At 38.4% G+C, this 21403-nt stretch overlaps 1 protein-coding gene across 4 annotated transcripts; it reads left to right on the top strand.

Moving 5' to 3' along the window:
- The first annotated feature begins 29 nt into the window (after nucleotides 1-29).
- ZFAND4 (zinc finger AN1-type containing 4) lies at nucleotides 30-21244 on the top strand. Of its 4 annotated transcripts, none has more exons than XM_058842124.1 (10): nucleotides 30-160; nucleotides 827-1129; nucleotides 8251-8326; nucleotides 8452-8519; nucleotides 9050-9236; nucleotides 13414-13561; nucleotides 14418-15599; nucleotides 16226-16280; nucleotides 18579-18693; nucleotides 20312-21244. In XM_058842124.1, exons 2-10 carry the CDS (start codon nucleotides 946-948, stop codon nucleotides 20445-20447), a joined length of 2151 nt encoding a protein of 716 aa, XP_058698107.1. In that variant the 5' UTR covers nucleotides 30-160; nucleotides 827-945; the 3' UTR covers nucleotides 20448-21244. The 4 variants fall into 4 exon arrangements, with proteins under 4 accessions (XP_058698107.1, XP_058698105.1, XP_058698108.1 ...); XM_058842122.1 differs by having other exon boundaries at nucleotides 18576-18693; nucleotides 20312-21243; XM_058842123.1 differs by lacking the exon at nucleotides 30-160 and adding an exon at nucleotides 496-632 and having other exon boundaries at nucleotides 18576-18693; nucleotides 20312-21243.
- The last annotated feature ends 159 nt before the right edge of the window (nucleotides 21245-21403 follow it).

Genomic DNA, 21403 nt, shown 5'->3' with positions numbered 1-21403 from the left:
AGCGCGGGGGCTGCCGGGCGGCACCTCCCGCTCCTGCCTCCCCGGCGGCTCCGGCTGCGCTCCGGTCCGTGCGTCCCGCCGGGCCCGGCCGGCTCCGGCAGCTGCGGCGGGGGGGAAGAACCGTGTCTCCCCCCGAGCGGGCCCGGCGGCGGCAGCTGAGGTGAGACCCCGCCTTCGCTCGGCGGGTTCCGGGCCCTCGGGAGCGCCGTTCCTGCGGGGACCCGGCGGCGGGGCAGAGGGGCTGTGCTCGAACCTCCTCGGGCCCGGCCCCGCCGGTGAGGCGCGTGTCCCGGGAGGAAGCGGGGGCCGGGGCAGTGGTGGCGGGGCCCGCGGCCAGCCCGGGGTGCGAGGCCGCCCCGAGGCGCGGCGGGGACGGGGCAGCTGCTCGCCGTCCTTTGTTCGCGGGCGCTCCGCTCGGCCGCCGAGCTCCGACCCCCGCTCCGATGCGGCGCTGGACCCCGCTGGCTGAGCTGCCGCCTCCAGCTGCCTTTCCTGAGCCCGGAGCAGTCCCTGTCCTTACGCCTTTCTGGAGTTTTTCTCTAGCTCTGACACTGCGGAGGGCTCAGCTCCTGTCAGGAGGTATTGGGCGTCTGGTTGTCAGGTCGCTTGTGGAAGCAGAAATAACAAAGGTGGTAGGTTGAGTCTGGAATGCTGACTGACACAAGAGCCCTAAAACTGCAACGTTGCTAGTAAAATTTGGGGTTATCTTGCCCTACCTAGGTAATAATTTAATGTTTCTTAGCAACCATTTTACATAAAATAAATTTAAATTCTCTTTAGCAGTTATATTTAGATGTTGTCAGAACTATATTTGTTTGCTTTATAGGTGAAAAATCCTAAAGATGAACTGCAATGCACTACACGTGTCTTCAAAGCTGCCTTGGCTAGAAGTGGAATGTAGTTTCCTGACAGATCTTCTTACAAGGAAGTTGTAAATCCTTTCTAATGGCCAACAAGAAAGAGCCTCCTTTTTTTAATAAAGATAATATGGGACCATTTCACTACAAACTTCCTTTCTATGAAACTATGGAGCTCTTCATTGAAACGCTTACAGGAACCTGCTTTGAGCTGCGAGTTTCCCCCTTTGAAACAGTTATTTCTGTGAAAGCTAAAATTCAAAGACTGGAAGGTACTATTCTCTCTTATTTCAGTGTAAACTTTATCACTTTAGAAGAAGTCCTGTTTTAGAAATCATAATTGCTAAAATCAAACTTAAATGTTGTGTTTAGCAATATGTATAAAAACTAGGTGCTTAGTTTATGGTTTAGGTTTAATTGAAGCTGAGTTGTTTTTCTGTTCTTTCCATTTTCTCTAAGTTCATGACTTAGGTTTCACTGGAATTGGTATGTTTGCTCTTCTGGTGGGTTGGCTGGGTTTGCTTTTTTCTGTGTACAATTATTAAGGTTAACTGCAGAAATTCTGTGGATTCTCTGATCCAAGTTGTTTGTTAACTAGCAAAGTTATAAATTTGGGCCATGCAATATGTGTATACTGTAACTGGGCATACTTTAAACTTGCTGCTATGTTTGTTGCTGATTAGGTTAGCGAGTTTATGGTTTTTTTATGATACTGCAGTCACAAGAGCAACTGCAGTGCAGGCAAATCCCAAAGGCAGCTTTAAGTTACTGATTTGAATTTTGTTTGGATGAGTGATCTTTTGCTGGTAGACATCTGGCTGAGCAATGCTTTGTCTTAAAGTGATAAACTTGACACATTTTGCAAAGTGAAAATCTCCTTTAAGTTATGAGGCCAGTCTTGATGCAAGAATAGGTGTAGGTTAGTCCCCTCTTACCTCTTTTCCTCTATGGTGAGGATGACCTTGCATGAAATAATGTGATTTGAAATATTTAGATATTCATGGTTTAAGTATTGCATCCTCTTCTTTTTCACTTTTGAGAGGTTAAAGAACTGCACAGCTGTAGAAGAGGAGAGTATCAGAGTTGCTAATTTTAAGAAAAAGGATCCTCTCCTTCCCTTGTATACCTGTGTTTTTCATCCTTCTGTCTATGTGGAACCCATCCTCTGGGAGATGTAATATAATGCTGTAGACTGGAATCTAAGATGCTCTCCTCCTCTTATGGAAAACTGCTCTAGTGGATGGAAAAAAACCCAGACAGTTGGCACAAGTCTTAAAACACACAAGCATTGCAACAACAGAGGGGACTGTTTACTAGTAAGATGCACACAGCAGAAGCTCCACCGTGCAGATGATTGGAGCTTACATCCGTGTAGGTACAATAGTGCAGCTGTGTGGATGGGCTTTTGTTTGCTGCAGACAAGGCTGTAATTAATTGTAAGTCAGAGAATGTGTCGAGATGCTCCTGGAGGCTGGAGGTGAAGAAAAGGAAAGGGGTTTTCCTACCTATAATCAATTATAGGTGTAGGAGACACGCATAGAACACGAACAGTGAATTAAAAGGTGGCATAGGCAGTAGAGAGCAAAGGCGGCAGGCTCTCTGGGCAGTATCAGTGTTGGAGTGAGCTTTGAAGGATACATGACGAAATCAGTAGATGTGAGGAAGAGGGATTTGAATTCCTTGTAGTCCAAAATATGAGACTGAATAGCCATACTCAGTTACACCTGCAGCTTACAAAAGTGTCCTCAATTCTTATTAGAAGAACAGCTCAGTAATGAAGTTACAATAATGCTTATCTGGAATTTTGTTTGCATGTTGTAGTTCATAGGATGGTAGGGTAATTACGGCTTGGCTGCCTGCTGTATAGAATTAATAATAAGTAAATTTCATTAAACATGGAAGATGAGTTCACTGGTGCTTATCAATGAATTGTAAGAAGTCAGTTGAAATATTGATATTCCATAGCAGAGTTAAAATATTTGTACACTCCTGATTAATGATTTGTGGGAGGCAGAGTGAAAAATTGATCAGTTGTCTGGACGAAACAGATATACAATGACAAATTAATTTTATGTTGCATTTGGGGTTGCTGTTGCATGTAAAATAATAATTAACAATTTTTCAGTGACAAAGTTCCCATTATAGTGCACAAGTTCGAGCAGTAAATCACCCAGGTGGAACAAAAATTCAGAAGTAATTTTGTTGTGATATAGCATAAGAAGAAGGCTTACATCTGTTCCTGTTTCTGCAGCTGGTTTTCACTTTTTATTATTGTATTGGCTTTTGTGGGGTGTGAATCTCTCTTATTTAAGCTGCACCTGTGGTTGGGTTGGAGAATGCCTCCTGCAGTGCTGGAAGACTACATGAGGTCCCTAGTTATATGTATTTTCTACATTTAGATGTTGGGGACAATAATATGTAAGCAAAGAAAAAGTGATGTTGTGAAAAAATGAGCTGAGACCTGAAAGCTCCAAGAAAAATCTAGAATGGTGTTAGAAGTTAACAAATTGTTGAAATATTACCAGTGCCTCTAATTGAAAGAGGCTAATAATAAAACTAAGACAAATTGATCTTTGTCAACAGCTGGAAAATCAGTAACTGTAGACTGTCTTCACCATAATAAAAAAGCATTATATGGATGGCATGTTAGGAATTTTGACTACTTCAGATATTGTTTGTCATTCTTGATGCCTGCTAGTGATCTGATATGGAAAGGCATTGTTTAGAAAGCTGACTAGACATTGCAACCTTACTAAGAAAGAGCTCAATGTTTCCAGCTATGTGTTTTCAGTGGTTTTAGTCAGTAAAGAATATACATAAAAGCTTATGGGTTCTAATGCATCTGAAATTTTAGTGCAAGTCTTCTACTCATAAGTTGAAGTTATAGCATATCTGATGTGTGTTTGGATTAGATCCACGCATCTGTCCTCAATATGTTTTATGTGAAGTAAACAGGGTATGTGTTACAGTGTTGACATTGGAGCCCCAGGGGTAAATCGCTCCTAGTCTCAGATTCACTGATTGAGCCCTGTAAAATGGTTCACCTGGGAAGAAATAGCTCCCTTTGTCTCTACTGGTGGCATAAAAGCTGGAATACACACACAGTGCTGCTAGCAGTGCTACCTACTTCATTGGTTTTACTTGTTAATCTATGTTGATGAACATGGATGGGATGGTATCTGGATTTCAAGGCGACATGAAAGGATGAACTTTAACATGAGTAAACTTAAAAAATCAGGATCTCATTGAAAGAGGAAGTAATGGGGTTTTTTAACCTGAGGTCTCTTTGCTTTCTCCATTGCACAAGTCCTTGTAGCTGCTGGGCTGGGCAGAGTTTAGTATTCATTGAGAAACACCAATTATTACACTGTTTTATAGACACAGCACTCAGGTAGCATATTCATAGTAGTGGTTAATTAATCTATAAAAGAACCATAGATAATACCTGTAAGCATGTTTGCTGGGAAAGAGGATTGAGTCTCAAGGGAAGAGGTGGGATTTGGGATCTGGTGCTGGTAGTTGTTGTTAGCTTGCAGGAATTAATTTGAAGTCTTTGTTATGGAGTGTTAGGTTGTTAATTTATGTAGCTAGCTTTAAAATAAAAGAAAACAACTTGGTCATGATTTTTTGAGTTAGTAGTTGCAACTGAATTTTATGATCTGTGTATGTGGAAGTATCAGCCTTCTTAGGTGAAAATTTAGATGTTCTCTTGTATTATTGTAAGGGGATAAAGAGAACTAGCTTTAGAGTACATCTTGATTTCAGTGTTCAGTAGGTGTTCCTCTGTGTTCAGCAGGGAATGACAGATGCAGCAGTAATTTTGTTGTGTATGTGCATATTCAGTTCATCATGTAAGTTGTTTTTCTGTGGTCTTTTTGCTGTCATTATTTTACTGCCTGTGTACAGCAGCTTCACATTAAATAAAAGAAACTAAAAGAATGTCAAGCAGACTTCATATAGATGTTGTAATTTCTTTCAATATTCTGTGAATTCAGAGTATGTCATAATGATATTTATTACTATTTGCATTAGAGAAAACAGTTGTGCTTCTGCCAGGACTGGAGTAAGTGGATTGCACAAGTGTCATGAATTTTTAACAGAACCAAACCTGCTTTTTTCTGTTTACTACTTTTCCCCTACATCTATTTGCTTTATGATTTGCCTGTTTACTGTGCTGATAGAGCCCATGAAGCGTTTCTTAAGCTTGTGCTTTGTTTGAGCTGGGGAGACATTTCTGTGAGTGCAAGACTGCTCGGAGCGGATGGCTGCCCAGAGCAGCATCTGGAAGCTGTAAAGTAAGATCACCTTTGTCAGGAAATTTTGTTGGCCTGCATTCAGTTACTGGTGATTTGCTGTCTGTAGTCTGTTCTTAGTCAGTCTCTTGGACAAAGAGTAGGTCAGTACTGACTTCATTTATGCTGCCGTAGTTACTGTCATTCAAGTGAAAGCTGGGGGTTTAACAATTAAGAAAACAGTCCTGCCACTGTAAGCTGTAGGCTTTTGCATCTCTTACTAATGTAGCCAGTTTGTGGGGGAAAATAAGACTGTCTGCCCAGCCTTTCTGTAAACAGAAAGAGGCTCCAGCAATTTCAAGACTGAATGAAAGATAAGTGCATTTGAATTTTGACAGTGAAATGTATGTGGAGTTTTTAACATAGGAACTTTATACCCACAACATAAAATCAAGGTTTTTTTCTGAAATCTACTGGGATTTTTTTTTTCCTGTCTGAGACAACCAAATCAGTTTCTGTGGTGAACCTACTTAGCATGCCAAGAAGAAGAGTAAGGGAGGGAAGCTTAAGGCTGTATGTGATATGCTGATTCAGAGACAGGATAGGGTAGCAGCTTCTCTCCTTCCCCCATTTTAGTAGGTCACATTGTCAGTGCACTTGCAGCCATTTCAGTAGGTAGTCTGCAGATTCTTCTGTCCTCCTGTAGCATCACCTGGCCAGCTCACTTCCATTTGAGTATTGACATGCAGCTTATTGCTCTGCTTACCTCTCAGTACTGAATTGGGGTAGGCCAGTGATACCGTCATGTCCTGCCTAGGGAGAGGGTATAATGGATGGTTTCACACAGTTCCCATTATTGTTGGCAGTTGCACATGCTGATCTCATGAGCAAATGTCTCCTCAAAAAATCATTACTATAATCCAGAAAAGGGGCAGACGATACATATTTTGCTGCCTCTGAAGCTCTGAATAGAGCACATACTATTTCCTCAGTGTATAAACACAGAATTCTAAGAAAGCACTATAAAAGGGAATAAGTAATAAAGATGTGTCTGCTTCCAATTACAGCAGAGTATCCTCTTTTCATCTGTTCATTTCATCAAAAATACATTGCTTATTGTTGAATGAGCAAATCCATGTTTCACTCCAGTACTGCCAGCTGCAAGCCAGCCTTTTTAACAAATACGCTCTCAGTTTATCAAAGTAATTGGAAATTGCTCCTTGGAGGCTGCTGAAACCATAACAAATGCAGAGAGTAATCAGATTGTTTGTAATCAGAAGAGTGCAAAACAACACAAAAAACTTTATTGTAGACACACTGACTATTGCCAGCTTGTTGCTATTGCTCACACTGCTGACTTGAAACATAACCATAACCAGCTATTAAATAGCTGGCTGTGTAGTAGCAATTGTTAGTCTGCTATATGAACATATTCTTGGTATAAATGTCCTGTGGACTTCAGAGGATGTAAGATTCCTGTTAAACACAGTCAAGTGGAGTAAAGTTGTGTTGGTCATTCAGGACAGGGAAGATCTGGATACGAGCCATGCTGAGAAAAAGAAAATTGTTGTCTTCTGTAAAGAAGATATCTTCTGAAGAAAAACAATGACAGTTCCTCCAAAGTGCACTCCCCCTTCTGCAGAGGGATGTCTCCTACTTGCTTGTTTAATGTGCTTGGACTTTAACCAGGATCTTGTCCCCTTTTCTTCCTTGCCCATGATGGGTGTTGGGAGCTTTGTGCCCTTACTCTATCTAGGAAGGGGCTTCTTGGCTGATCTTGCCACAGCTTGCTAAGCATTCTCACAAGCCTTTGAAACCTTGGATGTTTGTGGGAAATATATGAAAGACTGATCTTAGTGTTCCTTTCCTGACGGATGTGCTTAGGGAAGTCTTACTGTGTAGTGCTGCCGCTTGAGTTTCCTATTATGTATGTGAACATGTAATGAATAAAAATGTAGTATAAGATTATTTAAATGTAACCTTCAAGAAAATACCTTTATAGGTTTTGTTTCTTAGTTTGAGAAGTAATGTTTAGAACTTTGGGAAAAAGTAGTTCTTGGTCTCTATAAATAGACATTTTAATTAATATTTGTCGTGAATGCACAGTGAGGTTTTAATTACCTGAGTTTCACTAGACAAGTTGAAGAACTTCTTTTTGATGCTGAAGGGAAAATTTTTTTCTTTTGATGGTCTGAGATGTCTTATCCTTTCATAACTGTTTTCATTCTTATTCTATCCAAAATTCAAACTGTAGTAGCATTCTAGTAAAGATGTGTGAAGACCTCAAGTTTTACTGGCTTTTGCTTATTATCTTTAATGTGTATTACATGTGTATCTGAGTTGACTATGCAGACAGAAACGGTTTAGAATTTGGATTCTCTTTGTGTAGAGTATGGATTTTTAGTAAGGAACAAATACATAGTATGTTTACTTTCTTTTAATAAAAAATAGCCAAATCATCCAGAACTTGTGTTGAAAGTGAGTATTACTGGATATTAGTAATAGCATTCTGATGGTCTAAAGAAACACCCAGAATGAAACAAAACTGTTTGTAGGATGAAGTTTAATTAACTGCTGTGGTTCTAAACTGTACATGCCAACTTTGAGGTCCCAGACCAAGCAGGGATAAAAACACATTTGCACTTCTTGCCACTGTAATAGAGCTGCCATCAGTCACCTTAATGTGACTGTGTCTGTATTGTGATATGGGTAATACAAAATACCAATCTGTGATTAAATTATTCAGCAGTTTTGTATTTATAGGTGGAAGTTTCATCCTGTTTTTCCTGTCAGTAGGCATAAAGTTCTGAAGTTCAGATAACAGGAAAAAATCTCCCTTATCTGATGATTGGAAAAAGAGCAAGTATTCAATAAGCCTGAAGCAGTTGAACACTTGTACACACCCTCTGCTGAACCAAAAGACTGAACTTTGTGTATGAGCTAAAGCCTTCTGAAAATCCTTGGTTTGTTAATAACTGTTTGGAGGTTAGATGTCATGGCTGAAGACTACTCGAGTGCCTGTCATTGTTTTGATTCTTCTCTTCTTTCTCCTGTGATCCAGTTTTAGTCCATCAGCCCCACACTCTTCAAAAATCAAAACTCCCCAGAAGCCCTCTTACCAAGCACCAATTTTAAGTCATTTGTTTGTTTCTTTTGTTTAGGTATTCCTGTCTCTCAGCAGCACTTAATTTGGAATAATATGGAATTGAAGGATGACTATTGTTTGAATGATTATAAGTAAGTATAGAATAAAATTATGTTTCTTATTAATGTTTCTAAACCATTGTTAGCATGAACAACAGAAAACACTATAATCAATAACAGAAAACACAATAAATAAATGTATTTATTGTTATTTACAGCATTTCAGAAGGCTGCACTCTGAAGTTGGTTCTGGCTATGCGAGGTGGACCTGTTAACACCAGAAGAGGTAAGTGTTAAGGAAGTTAAGGATAGTGGTTTTCTTGCAACATCTTATAACTGTAAAGAGCTTCTCTTAGTAAGCAGTTTAGACAATCAGACTTCAGTTCCAAATTAATTGGAAAAACACTTAACAAAAAAAGGGGGTGGGGAGTTCCCCATCTTCTTTTACTTAGCATATCAAGTTCACTTTGTTTTCTCTTAAATGAGGTATATTTGTATATACAGAATCATGAAGTCATAAAATCATCAATTCTTCACTTGAAGAAAAAAATATCCTGGAATGTCATTATATACAAATAATTTTTAAAATATGGTTGATAAGAATCACGAATTGCTACAGACAATAAACTTGGTTATGTGGATCATCTGTATAGGACTAAGAACGAAGAAATTCCCTTGATAATTTCCACTTGGGGAAAAAAACAGAGCATATCTTCTAGGTTGGGGATTCCTGTTACAAACTGGGCTGAACACTTGGAGGTGATCAAAACAACAATAATAATATTTTGGTTTTATTTTGTCTTTTTGTCTTTATAGTTCCTGTGAAAGATCCTATCAGGGAAATGGCTGAATACATGGATCCTGCTAGAGACAAGATCTGGGAGAAAGGGCCATCCAACAAACAAGTTACCTTCTTAGTGTATCGAGAAGGAGATCGGTTGAATTTCTTCCGTGTGGTTGACCGGGGTGATGGCACTTTAACACCACTATCTGAATCTCTGAGGTAAAGTTGGTTTTAATCTTTATATTATGCTTCAAAACTGGGTTGCTGTGTAATTTTCAGCTGTATTTGTTGGTTTTATCAAAAGAGTATCTGGCAAATTGCAAGAATTATTTCCTAAGGGCTATTAAATTGTTGTAACTGTCCTAACAGCACAGTAGTGCTTTGTGGTCAGTGGTTGTGCTGATGGTTCTCTTATCACTGTATGAACTAATTTCGTGAGATAAAACTGATTTGATACTTCAGACAATTGTCAACATTCCAGCCTTTTCTGAAAAGGAACTTGTGAGAGAATCAAATCAATATTTTATCAGATATTAAAAACTTCCATTAAGTGCTCTCCCTAACATCTTAAGGTATTTGTTTAGTTTTGTAAACATTTCCCTGTTCAAATAGTAATGGTTTTTTTTCCTATGGATGTGACTTGACTAAATGATTAGTCAGGAAGATAGTAGATTGGCAGTGCAAAATCCTATGTGCTTTTTTAGTTTGTTGTTTGGGGAGTGGTTGTTTGGTTTGAAGGGAGGAGTGGTTTTGTTGTGCTTCTTGTGGGGTGGGGATTTTTTTGGTTTTGTATGGATTTTGGTTGGAAGGTTTTTCTGTAATTTTATGTCTTTTTTTTTTTTAATGTACTGAAGTAATAACTATATCGCCAGATTTTGGATGTAATTAGGCCTGAGGTTAGCTACTGTTGAGATACCAAGCTTGTGTTAATTGCTGTCAGAATCCAGTGATCTTGTCTTCAGAAGGACAGGTGTATCACTTTACTTACTACATTGTAGTTGTAGTAAACAGTTTGGTAGTCTTTTTCCTAGAAATATCAAAATTTATATTTATTAAAAATTATTCCATTTTATTTTTATACAGCACCTTTTGGATAGGTACTTTTATCCTCTCAATAACTTAATATTTGTACAGCTGTGAGGAAAGGAGTCCCTTTTCTGGGAACTAGCTGTGTTTTCTCCAAGGCTATGGCTCAAACTGCTTTAAGTGACTATTCTTGTTTCTGTTTGCAAAGGGAAAGCAAGAGCTTTGTACTGGGTTTATATTCAATTTGTATTCAGAATGATACTACTCTTAAAAATTTTTATAAGACATCTATACTTAAAAACCACTGACTGAAAGAAATATCAAAGTTGAATTCCCACAGTGTTATACAGAGTAGAAAGCCCTAGTGTTTGATATACAAGGAAGAGAAAAGATACAAATATTTTAGATCTGTGATTTTATCTTTCAGCCGCTGTACTCTTTCAGTAAATAGCCACATATGGTATTGTTTGAAATAGGTTTAAAAAGGCGTAACTGGTTAAGAACTGCTAACCTGACTGCTGCACTGGGCTGGATACACTTCTGGGAAGATGAGCAGACTGGTGTAATTCTTGTTCTTGCTGCTACCCTACCTGTTACCACTTTGTTTCTCTTTAGCCTCTGGCTCCAGTGAACATCGAAAACCATTCACAAAGGTGGGACTGCGGATGCTGTACTGTGAATTAGTGCAAGGAGTTGTCATAAGGAGCTTAAAATTTCATTTTTCCATAGAGTGGGCTCCCTGGTATCTGCCTATATGTTCAAATTTTAGTGTGTGTGTTGATGATTTTTTTTTTTTTTTTTTTTTGCCATTTAAAACTAGTGTAGATGGTGGTCTGAAAGTCTTTGTACTTTTCCATTGGGTAATCCTAATGTATAGATTTATTAGTAACTTTACTGAGATTGCCTAAATGTTGCAAATGGGGAGTAGTAAACCACATTCATTTGGCTCTTGCAAGGTACCTGGGTAAGCCTTTCAAAGCACAGCAGCATGGAGGAAAGTCAAGTACACTTGGTTTAAGAAATGTGCTAGCGCTGGTCAAGAGAACCAGTTGGGTTGGAAGCCACCTGAGTTGAAAACATTCAGCTTGAGTTGTTTCTGGTTTTCTGTGCTTTCTAAGGGAGTTCACTTGCTAGCTTTTCTACTAAGGCAGATAGTAATTTGGTGGGGAAGGAAGTACTGATTCTTGAGTTTGTTATCATGTCTGGGTGAGACTGTGGGAAATAGAAAAAGTAGCGAAGGGAGGAGAGAATGGAAGCAAATCAGACCTTTTAGTTTGATCTTTGTAGAGTAAAGCTGTGGGTCAGTCTGAATACTGTTGTTTTCCATACTGACATATGTGTCATGTGTGGGTATATTCGTGACTAAGCATTTTGAAGCACTTGTTTATCATCCTTTTTCACAGGACGGAGATACCTGGAGCAGAATTCATTGACTGAAATTTAAAAATGAGACATTAGTTTTGGTTTTGTTTTATAAGTTCTCCAGATAATTTTACTTTATCTGTGGTTGAGCTACTGGTAACTTGTGGTTGAGTTAGTTGACAAAAGTATAAATGCATACAGTGATCAGTATCTTTGGGTTAGAAGAATGTTGAAGTTGTGGTGGAGGACTGCCCGAAAGGGTCTCAGCAGGCTAATAATTTTTGCGACGTGCATTTTACAAAGAAGAGCTCAAGAATGTTGACACCTGTGGACAATGTAAATTTAAAATTTACTTATTGTAAAATGGACTGAAAATATCACAAATATCAAAACTCCCTGTCCATCTCCCTTACTCTTACAATCATGTTAAGGCAAACAATCCTTTTGTTGCTCTTTTTTTTTTTTTTTTTATTGGTGTGTGGTTTTGGCCCCTATTTGTCAGAAAATGAAAGGAAAAGATAACAATTATTTTTAAATTAAAAAAAAAATCAAAAACCAACCAAACATGAGACGTACCACTTTGCTTTCTGTCCTTATCTAGCAGGAAGGGATGTTCAACAAATTCTTTTGACTTGGTGATGTAAACCTTTGTAAAGATAAAATTTTGAAATTATTTTTTTAGTGTTGGGTTTTTAACCAGGAGAAGTATCTATATGTAATGCATGCTGACTGTCTCCATATGGATTTACTTAGGTTTGGGTAAGAAATGACTGGTCTATTTTGGTGACCCTTGCTTTGAACTTGCTGCTGTCTTGCTCTCCACGCTGTCTCCCAGCTGTGTTGCCTTTGGAATTCTGTTACATTTTAGGAACTGGATTTGGAGAGTCAATGCAAAAAATGCTGACTCTAAAGGCAGCAGAATATTTCCAAGAATCAGGTAAGATGACAGCTGTAATGAGTGATATTTTCTTTTTGGTACTGACTTCCACATGACTTTCAGTTCTTCCTTGATCTCTTTTGGAGAGCAGAAACCTGAGCAAAATCTACTAAGTCATTTGTATGAACACAGGGGAATTAGGGGAATTGCCTGGTTGTCATGATTTCTAGACGCTCATAACCTAATGGAAGAACTAAAACACTCGAAAATGTACTACATACAGTGTTGAAAATTCATCAGTTTGTAATGAACTGGACAGTCCTAATGGTTCTTTCATTTCACTGGCAAATGTTGAATGTGTTACTGATCAATGCTTTATTGCTTTATAGGAAAAACAAGTTAGATGCAGATTTTTAAAACTTTGATGCTTTGTATTCTTTTAGAATGCGGAATGGAAGAAGGAAATGTCATGCTATAAACTTCCAGTGACTACTGACTTAAATTATTTTGTCTTGGGACTAGCAATTCTAATCTATTTTTTTTTTTCCAAATGTGAGACTCTTTGGACTCTTTGGAAACCTAAACTGATATTTTTTTTTTCTTTTTTTTTTTCTTTTTTTTTCTTTTTTCTTTTTTTTTTTTTATTTTGAAAAGGAGAAATAGAGTATCACATCCACATGGGTGACCCCTCCATTTCCATTTATGGTGAGAACACCCCTCAGGATGGATAGAAATTTGGACTTTTCCTTCCATGCCAGTGTCTGGTTAATTGGAAAACTGATCAGCTTGTTGTCTGAGTCACACACTTAACAGCTTTGGCCATATCTTCAGGAGACATTTGTGGAACTGGATGTCCCCTCTGTGGGGAAAATATATAGTGAGTGTGAACCAACTGTATATGATATAACAACTTGCCAGAAGTGTGGCTATGTTCAGATTCAGCAACATCACTTGCCCTAATAAGGGATAGTTATGTGGATAAATGGATTTAAAATATCTTTGCATACAGTTTTACATAACGTTTTGTCAACAGATCAACTACGGATATAACTTCCTAGTTGTGAGAATACATTGAAAATGTAATTAAATTACTTCATTAAAGGGTGAATTCAAACTTTCTTTTATTTTCAGTGGTGGTTCAGTTTATAATTTATATGCTGATGATGAAGATGAGACAGAGGCATCACCTTCTGGCCAACAGATCATTGAGAATTCAATTACTATGAACAAAATGAAACTGCTCAAGGCAAAGATGGAGAACATGAATCTGAGTAAAAAGGTGAAGTTGTGATTTCAGTTTTACCGTCATAAAATGGCTTGGGCTTCCCTTGTGCTGACTTTTCGAATAAGTAGATCAGATCCTCTGCCATATTGAGAAGTCAAGTTAACATGGGTTTCTCAACTATTGTTGATGTAAATACTATTGTATAAACATTCTGCTGAGGGGCATTGGCATTCCATGGACCTGCCTGCCCTCATGCAAAGAATTCATTACTAGTCCTGGATTTATTTGCAAGGGTAGATTTTTTTGGGTGGGTGGGTTTTGTGGGTTTGTTTGTTTGGGTTTTTTTCTTCCAGTACTTGAAGTACCATTGCTTTGCAATGCTGCTCTGGTAAAAGTCAGTCTTTCTCAATTAAATGAAATTTCATTAGATATACTGTAACTGAAAAGCCTATGGAGTGAAATACAGGAATGATATTATCTTGAAAATAAAACATAAAGCTGGTGCTCATGTGTGACTAGGTTTCCTAGATATAAAATTAAGAGATTGTACTTCCTTACATCTTTTGTTGTGTTTGAGACCTGAAGCTCCTCTGGATAACTTTGATGGCATTCTGGCTTCCTTTTTCTATGTGTCTGATATGTCACCTATTTATTGAAAACATTTCTTGATTATAATCTTTGATTTTATTACTCAGATGTTGGGTTGAAGTCTTGATGGCTAGTAACATATGAGGGAGTAGAAAGAATTATCTGATCTTTTCTGGCCTTACACTGTCTGAATTCCTCAGAATATATTTTCAGTCAGGTCTTCTGAGTGCAACTGGAATTCAAATACTAATTGTTGTTGTACCTTGTTGATAAATTGTTGAGGTTTTTTATTTTGCTTGGACTTTTTTTTGTTTTTAAATAGCCTAAGAAAACTGTCAAGGTGAAGCCTCGCCCTCCCATGACTCCTCGACCCTATAGTGGCTCAGTGGCTGCTGCTCGTCACCGCTTTCTCAGAGTGCTCCCCCATATTGGACAGTCGTGCCTACCTCCTCCTGGGAATTTGCATCAGTCAGAATCTCCCCAAAACGCACTTTCAGCATTGGCTACTTTGGCCACTGCTGGTAGAACAATGCCATCCACAGCTAATCACTTCCTTAAGGAAGATGACACTTGGCAGAGCAACTCTTGGTCTCAGCCAGTCAATAGCATCAGGTTACCACCGAAAATATCTCGGGTTGAACTAGAAAATGCAAAACTACCTACGAATAGTATTCTGACTCCCGTTTCGTCCCTGCCTGCAAATTCAGAAAAAGTATCTGAAAATGTGACCTCAGCAAGTGAGGAGGATGCTGTTTTGTTTCCAAATATAACAAACGTGGAACTGTATGGAACAGAAGAAGAACACCTACCTGAACCAGATGCTTTTGCCTTTTTAACAGAAGCAAGCACTGCTGAACAGTGTAGTGAGATATATGACATAGGAAAGGTGAACCCAGAGCTTGAACTGCCTGATGGAGACAAAGATTCTAAGGTTGTAGAGCAGCATAGAAAACCTATTGGCAAAGTGCTGAGCACTGCAGCAATGGAGACTGGTCTTCTCAGTACTCGCGAGTTAAGTCCTCAGAAAAATCTGCTTTTGTCTCCCCTCCGGTATTCAGCGCAAGTGGCACATCATGGTACTCTGAAACCACAAGCACAGCCCAGATGCTTTGAGGCTGGTAACTTGAGATCTGCGGCCTCCCCAAACGTGCTTCGATCATTGGAAGTACGTAGTATAGCAGACTCCTCTTTTTCTAGAACCACTAGATTTTGTAGTGTGAAAGTAGAGTCACTTGGCAAAAGACCTGATGTAATTTCTAAAGCAGAGGCTAGGGACATCACAGATGTGGCTAGCAAGGCAGCCAAAGAACCTGCGAGTTCTGTAAGTAACTTAGGATTTTTGGCTTCGCTGGCCCGAAGCACAAACAGGGAAAGTTTACAGAGTTCCTGTGGGACTGACAGGTTTCGGACTTCTGGTATTGCACTACCTACAAACCTGCAGCATTTTCAGGAAGAAGGCTTTAGGAAAACTGCTCCTCCAAATGAAGCTGCTGAATATATTCTAGTGAGTATGCACATGTCCAAAGAAACCGGTTTTCCTGTTTATGTGATATTGATGTTATAAAACTACTGTGTGTGTGTGTATGTCTGTGTGTCTTGTCAGGAGAGGCAGATGGGCTGTGGGAGGTGTATTTAAATCCCTGATTGTCTTAAACTGTTTTCTGAATGGCTGATGATATCTAAACTGCCTGTTTATCTAAACAGGTCCTAAAAGTAATTTTTCGTGAAGATGAAAGTGGTTGTTCAGTTCACAACTGAAATTACAAGTTATTGTAGTGATAGAGTTGTGAGTGTGTGTTAGAAGTGTCATCTGGCTTCTGCTGCTTACTAATTGTCATTTATTCCAAAGCGTGCCCAGTGACTGGCACCATATGTGCCAGGCTTCTGGTCTCTAATGTACTTTGTTGTTTTGCTGTGTTTTGAATGTGGGCAGATTTATTAAATAGCTTTTGAGGGTAAGGCTTTATATTGCAGAATTGTAACTTTGTGTGCAGAAATTATCTTGGCCTCTTCGTGGGCAGGTTGATAAAACATTGATACCAAATAAGCTGATATGAGACTACCTACATTTTCATTTAATTTCCATCTGCTAGTAATTCCTTGTGGAAATTTTTTTTTTTTTTTTTTCAGTCTGCGCATGGGCTTGGAATGAATGGAAGTATGGCAGCTGTAGGGAAAAGAGTAGGTAAGTAACTTACATAATAATTAAAGATGACTCTTTAATCTTTCCTGATATATTGCACATTGAGAGGACAAAAATAATTTATCTTTGTAAGGCATTTGGCTTAGAGTCCTTGCTGTGTTACACTTCTATAGCATGGTTAATCTTTTAATATTTTAAGCAATTCTTAAACATGCAGATGGCATCGAGGTCTTAGGTGGACCATAGCTGCAATTCTTTCTTAGCTTTTTTAATACTTAGTGAATCCTGCACATCATCTGTATATCTAAATGTGAGTTTCTGTGCTGAAGTTTCCAAATTATCATTTCTGTGAATATTTCTGAGTCTTAGGAAATCAGAGCCAAATTTATCAGTAGCATTGTCTTTAGTACAAAATAAAGTGGGGAGGAAGCAATAAAGGCATGGATGCTGCAGAACACTTATAGTGCAGATTTTTCACTGTTTTTTGTGCTGGTCATCATTCTTTCCATCCTATCCTTGGTAACTGTGGAGCGCTTAATGTTTGACATCTACTGGAAAAGGATGTGTTATGCATAGATATTAACTGCTTATGTGATTAATTCTATTGAGAGGAAAGGATTTGTCTGAATTAATGCTTTTAAAGCTCTTAAGACAGTAAACTGAGGATTTTCAGCACATTTAATTTTTCTTCTATATATCTTTGACTTGCAGTTAGCAATTTTTCTTTTCTTTCTGTATGACCTTAGGAAGCAGTAGGTATGTATTCCAGATCCAAGTATAGAAAATGAGCTACACAATAGATGTCCAAATAGCAGCTGCAACAGAAAAACATATGTAATTGTAATGTTGGAGCAAAAGCTGCTAAAAGAGAAGGTTGTGCCTTTGTTTCACAAGTGTGGGTACACCTTTGACTTGGCAGGCAGTTTGTAAACAGGTCTGGCCTTTGCTGCTCCAGAGGAGATACCCTGAGAGCCTTGTCTGCATGATGGGGAAACCTGCTAACGCCCGAGTCACTTTGGAAAGGACTGTGAAGAAGACACCCTCTGGTGAATCTTACACTGGACAAAAGTGTATTTTCCAAAAGATGCCAGATAATGAGTTAGTGTGGTCATATCACACAGGCTCAGGAGAGAGATGTGGCTGGTAATGTTATATCTGGTGTATAACTGGCCAAAGGACAGATCACTTTTCATTGCAGTTGCTGAAGGGACGTAAATGTGAAGACAGGTGTATTGTTTTTTTCTGTTCAAGTAGGTCCACAGGGCCTGCTGTCTCCAAGCTCTGTCTCTTTCACAAACTGGGCAAACTGATGCTTCTGAAATTGTGTGCTTTTGGATGATGAAATTGTTAGTGTGGCCAAATGTTGCCTGGAAGTTTCAAAGCTAAATGGAAATGGGGTGGGAGTGGTTGGTAGTGATGACTGTGGTGTGTAGTGACTGCCTGGTGCTACTATTGAGTGTAGTCTGCTGCATTTCAACTCAGAAATGACTCTTGGGATTAAAGGTGTGCTGGGACAAAAAATACTTGTGAACTCATGAGATAACTTTTTGGGAACATCTCAACAACATAGCAGTAGAAACACTTAAAAGAATGTTTGAGAGGTTTCTTTGCTCGTTTTAGTGATCCAGGTGTGGGAAATATGCTTAAGCAAGTTGAGGACAAAGAACTTACTCCTACAGAGGGAAGGGAGAAGAAGAAAGCAGAAGCCTTTTCTTTACGTGATCTCCAGTTAATAAAGCAACAGCCAAGAATTACATGGCAAAAAATAAAAATAAAGTAAATTTTTAAGTATAGAAATTTTACAAACATCGGCAAAGTACTTAATGTAATTATACAGCTAAGTAGAGGCCTGTAGTCTAATATTCTACTTTTCTTGCAATTATGGAGTACCAGCAAGATTTTAAAATGTTGCAGTACTTACTTGGCAAACTAGTATACTGAAGATATTGGATGCTAGGTACTGGATTGCCCAGTTAATTCTTTGTAAAGCCATTGTGCACAGTGCTTTCCCAGTGACACTCTGTGTTCATTTTACACCTGAGAAGACCATTAAGAGATCTGTTTCTTGATTTGTTCTGTGACTTCTTGCTTACATTAACTTTTAAGGGGTGTTCAGAATAACAGTTCTGCTCATTGGCATGCCTCTTCCAAAGGTGTTCGTAGGCTTGATGTGTGTTTCCTGTTTTGGCTTTCAGGGTTTATTTTCCCCTCTTCTCTTAGGCTTTGGGGTTACCACCTGAGGTATCCTAAGAAATGCAAAATAAATCTGCGTTTCGAAAGATAACATTTAACTAGTTTGTGAATAAGTTGTCTTTGCTGTCTTTCTGCTTCTGAAAGCAGGTGAAGCAACCCATCTTCCACCTGTGAATGGCTTAATTCAAACAAAAAAGAAAATTTCAAAGCACTGCTTTCTTTGTGGCAAGAAAACTGGATTGGCAACCAGCTATGAGTGCAGGTAGGCTGAGTGTATAATCAGCTGTTACTTAAAATTGATAGCTGAGTTAACCAAAAAGTTTTCTTTGCTGCATGGTATTCCTTAAGCATAGAAAATCAAAAGGCAACCTTCAAAAAAGTTGTAATTCTCAGTTCAGCAAAACTGCAGGAATTAGAACTCAGGAATGTTGCCCCTGTTCTGCTTTTGAGGTGTATGTTCTTCCAGGAAGGTCAAGAAATAGAAGGTAACAGAATGGAAGGTACCAGGAAATGAACAAGATAATAAAAAACATTTTATGTTGGTGGGAGAAGAACTTGCTACAAATACATGTTCTGCAGAGTTTCTCATCAATAATAATACCTTTAACAACTTCAGGAAAAACCAGGAAAACTCTTCAGTCTCTGATTTTGAAACAGTTTTGGACACTACTCACTTTTCCTGATGAGCAAATAGCTGCAAGCTCTTCTAAAAGTAACTAATCAGCTTGCTTAAGGTTAAAAATTAATGGGGAACAGGCTCATCTCCAAGAATAGTATTTGTTTTGGTTTCAAAAGGAGTAACCATAGGACCTCTTACTAGAAAGCAACATAAACCAAATAGAGAATACAGTCATATGAGAAAAGTTGTGATTATAGGACCAAGAGCCAAGGAAAAGAAAACTTATTTCCAGGCACACAAAGCCTCAGGAACAGCTGCAGAGTTTATTATGAATGCAGATAGATAAATAAATAGAGGATTATAATATAATAATGAGTTTGATGGGTAGCATTTAATCCATTTGAACAGAATTCTGGTTTTGAGTGGTGTCAGTTACTGTCAAGAAGCATCTCTATCAAATCAGGCAACAGGACACCAGTATGGGTCTTCAGGTAAAGCACTTTTCCAGGTCATATGCAACATCCAAAGTATGCTTTTCTCCTGGTAAGACTCTTAGCTGCAGAAATTTGAAGCAAAAATTTGAAGCAAAATTCCTGATCTTAAATCATCAAAATTGCAACTGGTATTGGATAGATGAACCCTTTTGAAGTCCTACAGGAAGTTATGTTCCCTGTAGTTTGTCTGATTTCTTAACAGCTGGCTAAATCTGTATTTATTAATCTTAAATGGCTAATTTGAATTTATGCCAGGCAGAAGTTATGCTGAAAACAGCAGCTTTGATTGTCTGAGTGATGTAGTGGTTTTGACTTTAAATGCATTATGTGGATTTCACCTGAGGAAATTATTGTCCATGGTTTTGTCCTCCGAATTCTTCCAAATAATATTGTGTCCTTAAAATAATAGTCCATATTCTCGCAAATAATATTGTGAGGTCCTTAAAAAAGAAAGAAAGTAAAAACAAAGCTAATCATTACTAATTTATCAGTGTATTTGATCTTTGCTAGCTGGTTCCTGGAGTATTGATCTTGCTTAGCTTCCCAGCTGAAAAAACTGTTGGGTCAAAATTAAAATGTGCAGTGTGAAATGCATGTGTGACACAAAAATGTCATTTTGTGTACCCCACCCGTTAATGTTTTATCAGTCAAGGAAGATAACAAATAGCTCTGTCGTTTAAGACTTGATTAAGCAAAATGGCTCCCAGCATGTCAGAGCATTAAAAGCTTCTAAAAGCTTGTAACTTGTAATATTCTTGATTCTTCAGATGTGGAAACAACTTCTGTGCAACACACCGCTATGCAGAGACTCACACCTGCACCTATGACTACAAGAGTGCAGGACGGAGGTATTTACAGGAGACCAATCCCATCATTAGTGCACCAAAGCTTCCCAAAATATGACATGGTTGTGCTGCATGTGGCCACTCTGCTGTTGAAGAATTGTATTGAATTGAGAGAAGCACTTGCTTAAACTGCATAATTTTGCCATGCTCCGTATTTAAAGATTTGCCAAGTAACAAAAGCACATGAGGATGCATCGAAGAATAATGTGAACACTACTGCAGTTAAAACTTTCCTTCCTGAGTGAATGAAAGGTTAAAAATTAGTTTCTAAAAACTTACACTACGATTTAACTGTTACTGCACGTGTTGTGTTTTATATTTGGAAAAGCTATTTCACTAGACAAGTCTTTAAAGATGCACTTTACTAACTTTACTGTATAACCAGAGTTGAGGGGGTGTTGTAATGAGGGTGTCATGTAATGTCTTCTGTACTCTTGGTTTTGTCCATTGTGTGGTATCTTCTAAGTTATTTCACTAGAAAGATCCTCCTCCCTCCCCTTTCTTCAAAAAGCCTGTTTTGAGATTTTAAGGGGATAGTGTGTTCCACCCCTCTGTTTCATTCTGATTGATATTCGTACATTGTGTGTCCATTCTGAAAACTACATATCATCTTAATCACATTTTCTTAAAATAATGCTGTTTATATGACAAGTTTGTTTTTAAATAGGAGGTTCCCTGTTTGTTGCCATTAAATATAGGAAACAACTTATTTGAACTTTTTTTGTAATCCTAGATTTTTTTAAGACTTCACAACTTGCTTTGTTAAGATGTTGAATGCTGTTGCTGGAAGAAATTCTAATAAATATTAAATTTTATTCTTGTTTATGCTGTCATAAATGCACAAAATAACTTCCTTCTTACAGTGTGTTCCTAAGTTAAAGTTGGACTCTGTTGGGAGGGTATATATTTTTTTTTTTTTTTTTTTCACAAGCTCTGGCTCATAGCTCTTCATACTGAAGGTGATGGGAAGAATTCCCACCAGCTTCTTTAAGAATAGTTTGACCAACACTGTAT

This window comes from Poecile atricapillus, chromosome 6 (assembly GCF_030490865.1).
Source record: "Poecile atricapillus isolate bPoeAtr1 chromosome 6, bPoeAtr1.hap1, whole genome shotgun sequence".
NCBI lineage: Eukaryota > Metazoa > Chordata > Aves > Passeriformes > Paridae > Poecile > Poecile atricapillus.
Note: the sequence above shows the minus strand (reverse complement) of the source record. Positions and strands in the feature narration are given on the sequence as shown.

Bases quoted from the DNA above. Each gene is read 5' to 3' on its own strand.
- ZFAND4 (XM_058842122.1), top strand. From the start codon at position 946: ATGGCCAACAAGAAAGAGCCTCCTTTTTTTAATAAAGATAATATGGGA. The intron at 1,130-8,250 runs GTACTATTCTCT...TCTTTTGTTTAG, and splicing joins TAAAATTCAAAGACTGGAAG to GTATTCCTGTCTCTCAGCAG. The intron at 13,562-14,417 runs GTGAAGTTGTGA...GTTTTTAAATAG, and splicing joins ACATGAATCTGAGTAAAAAG to CCTAAGAAAACTGTCAAGGT.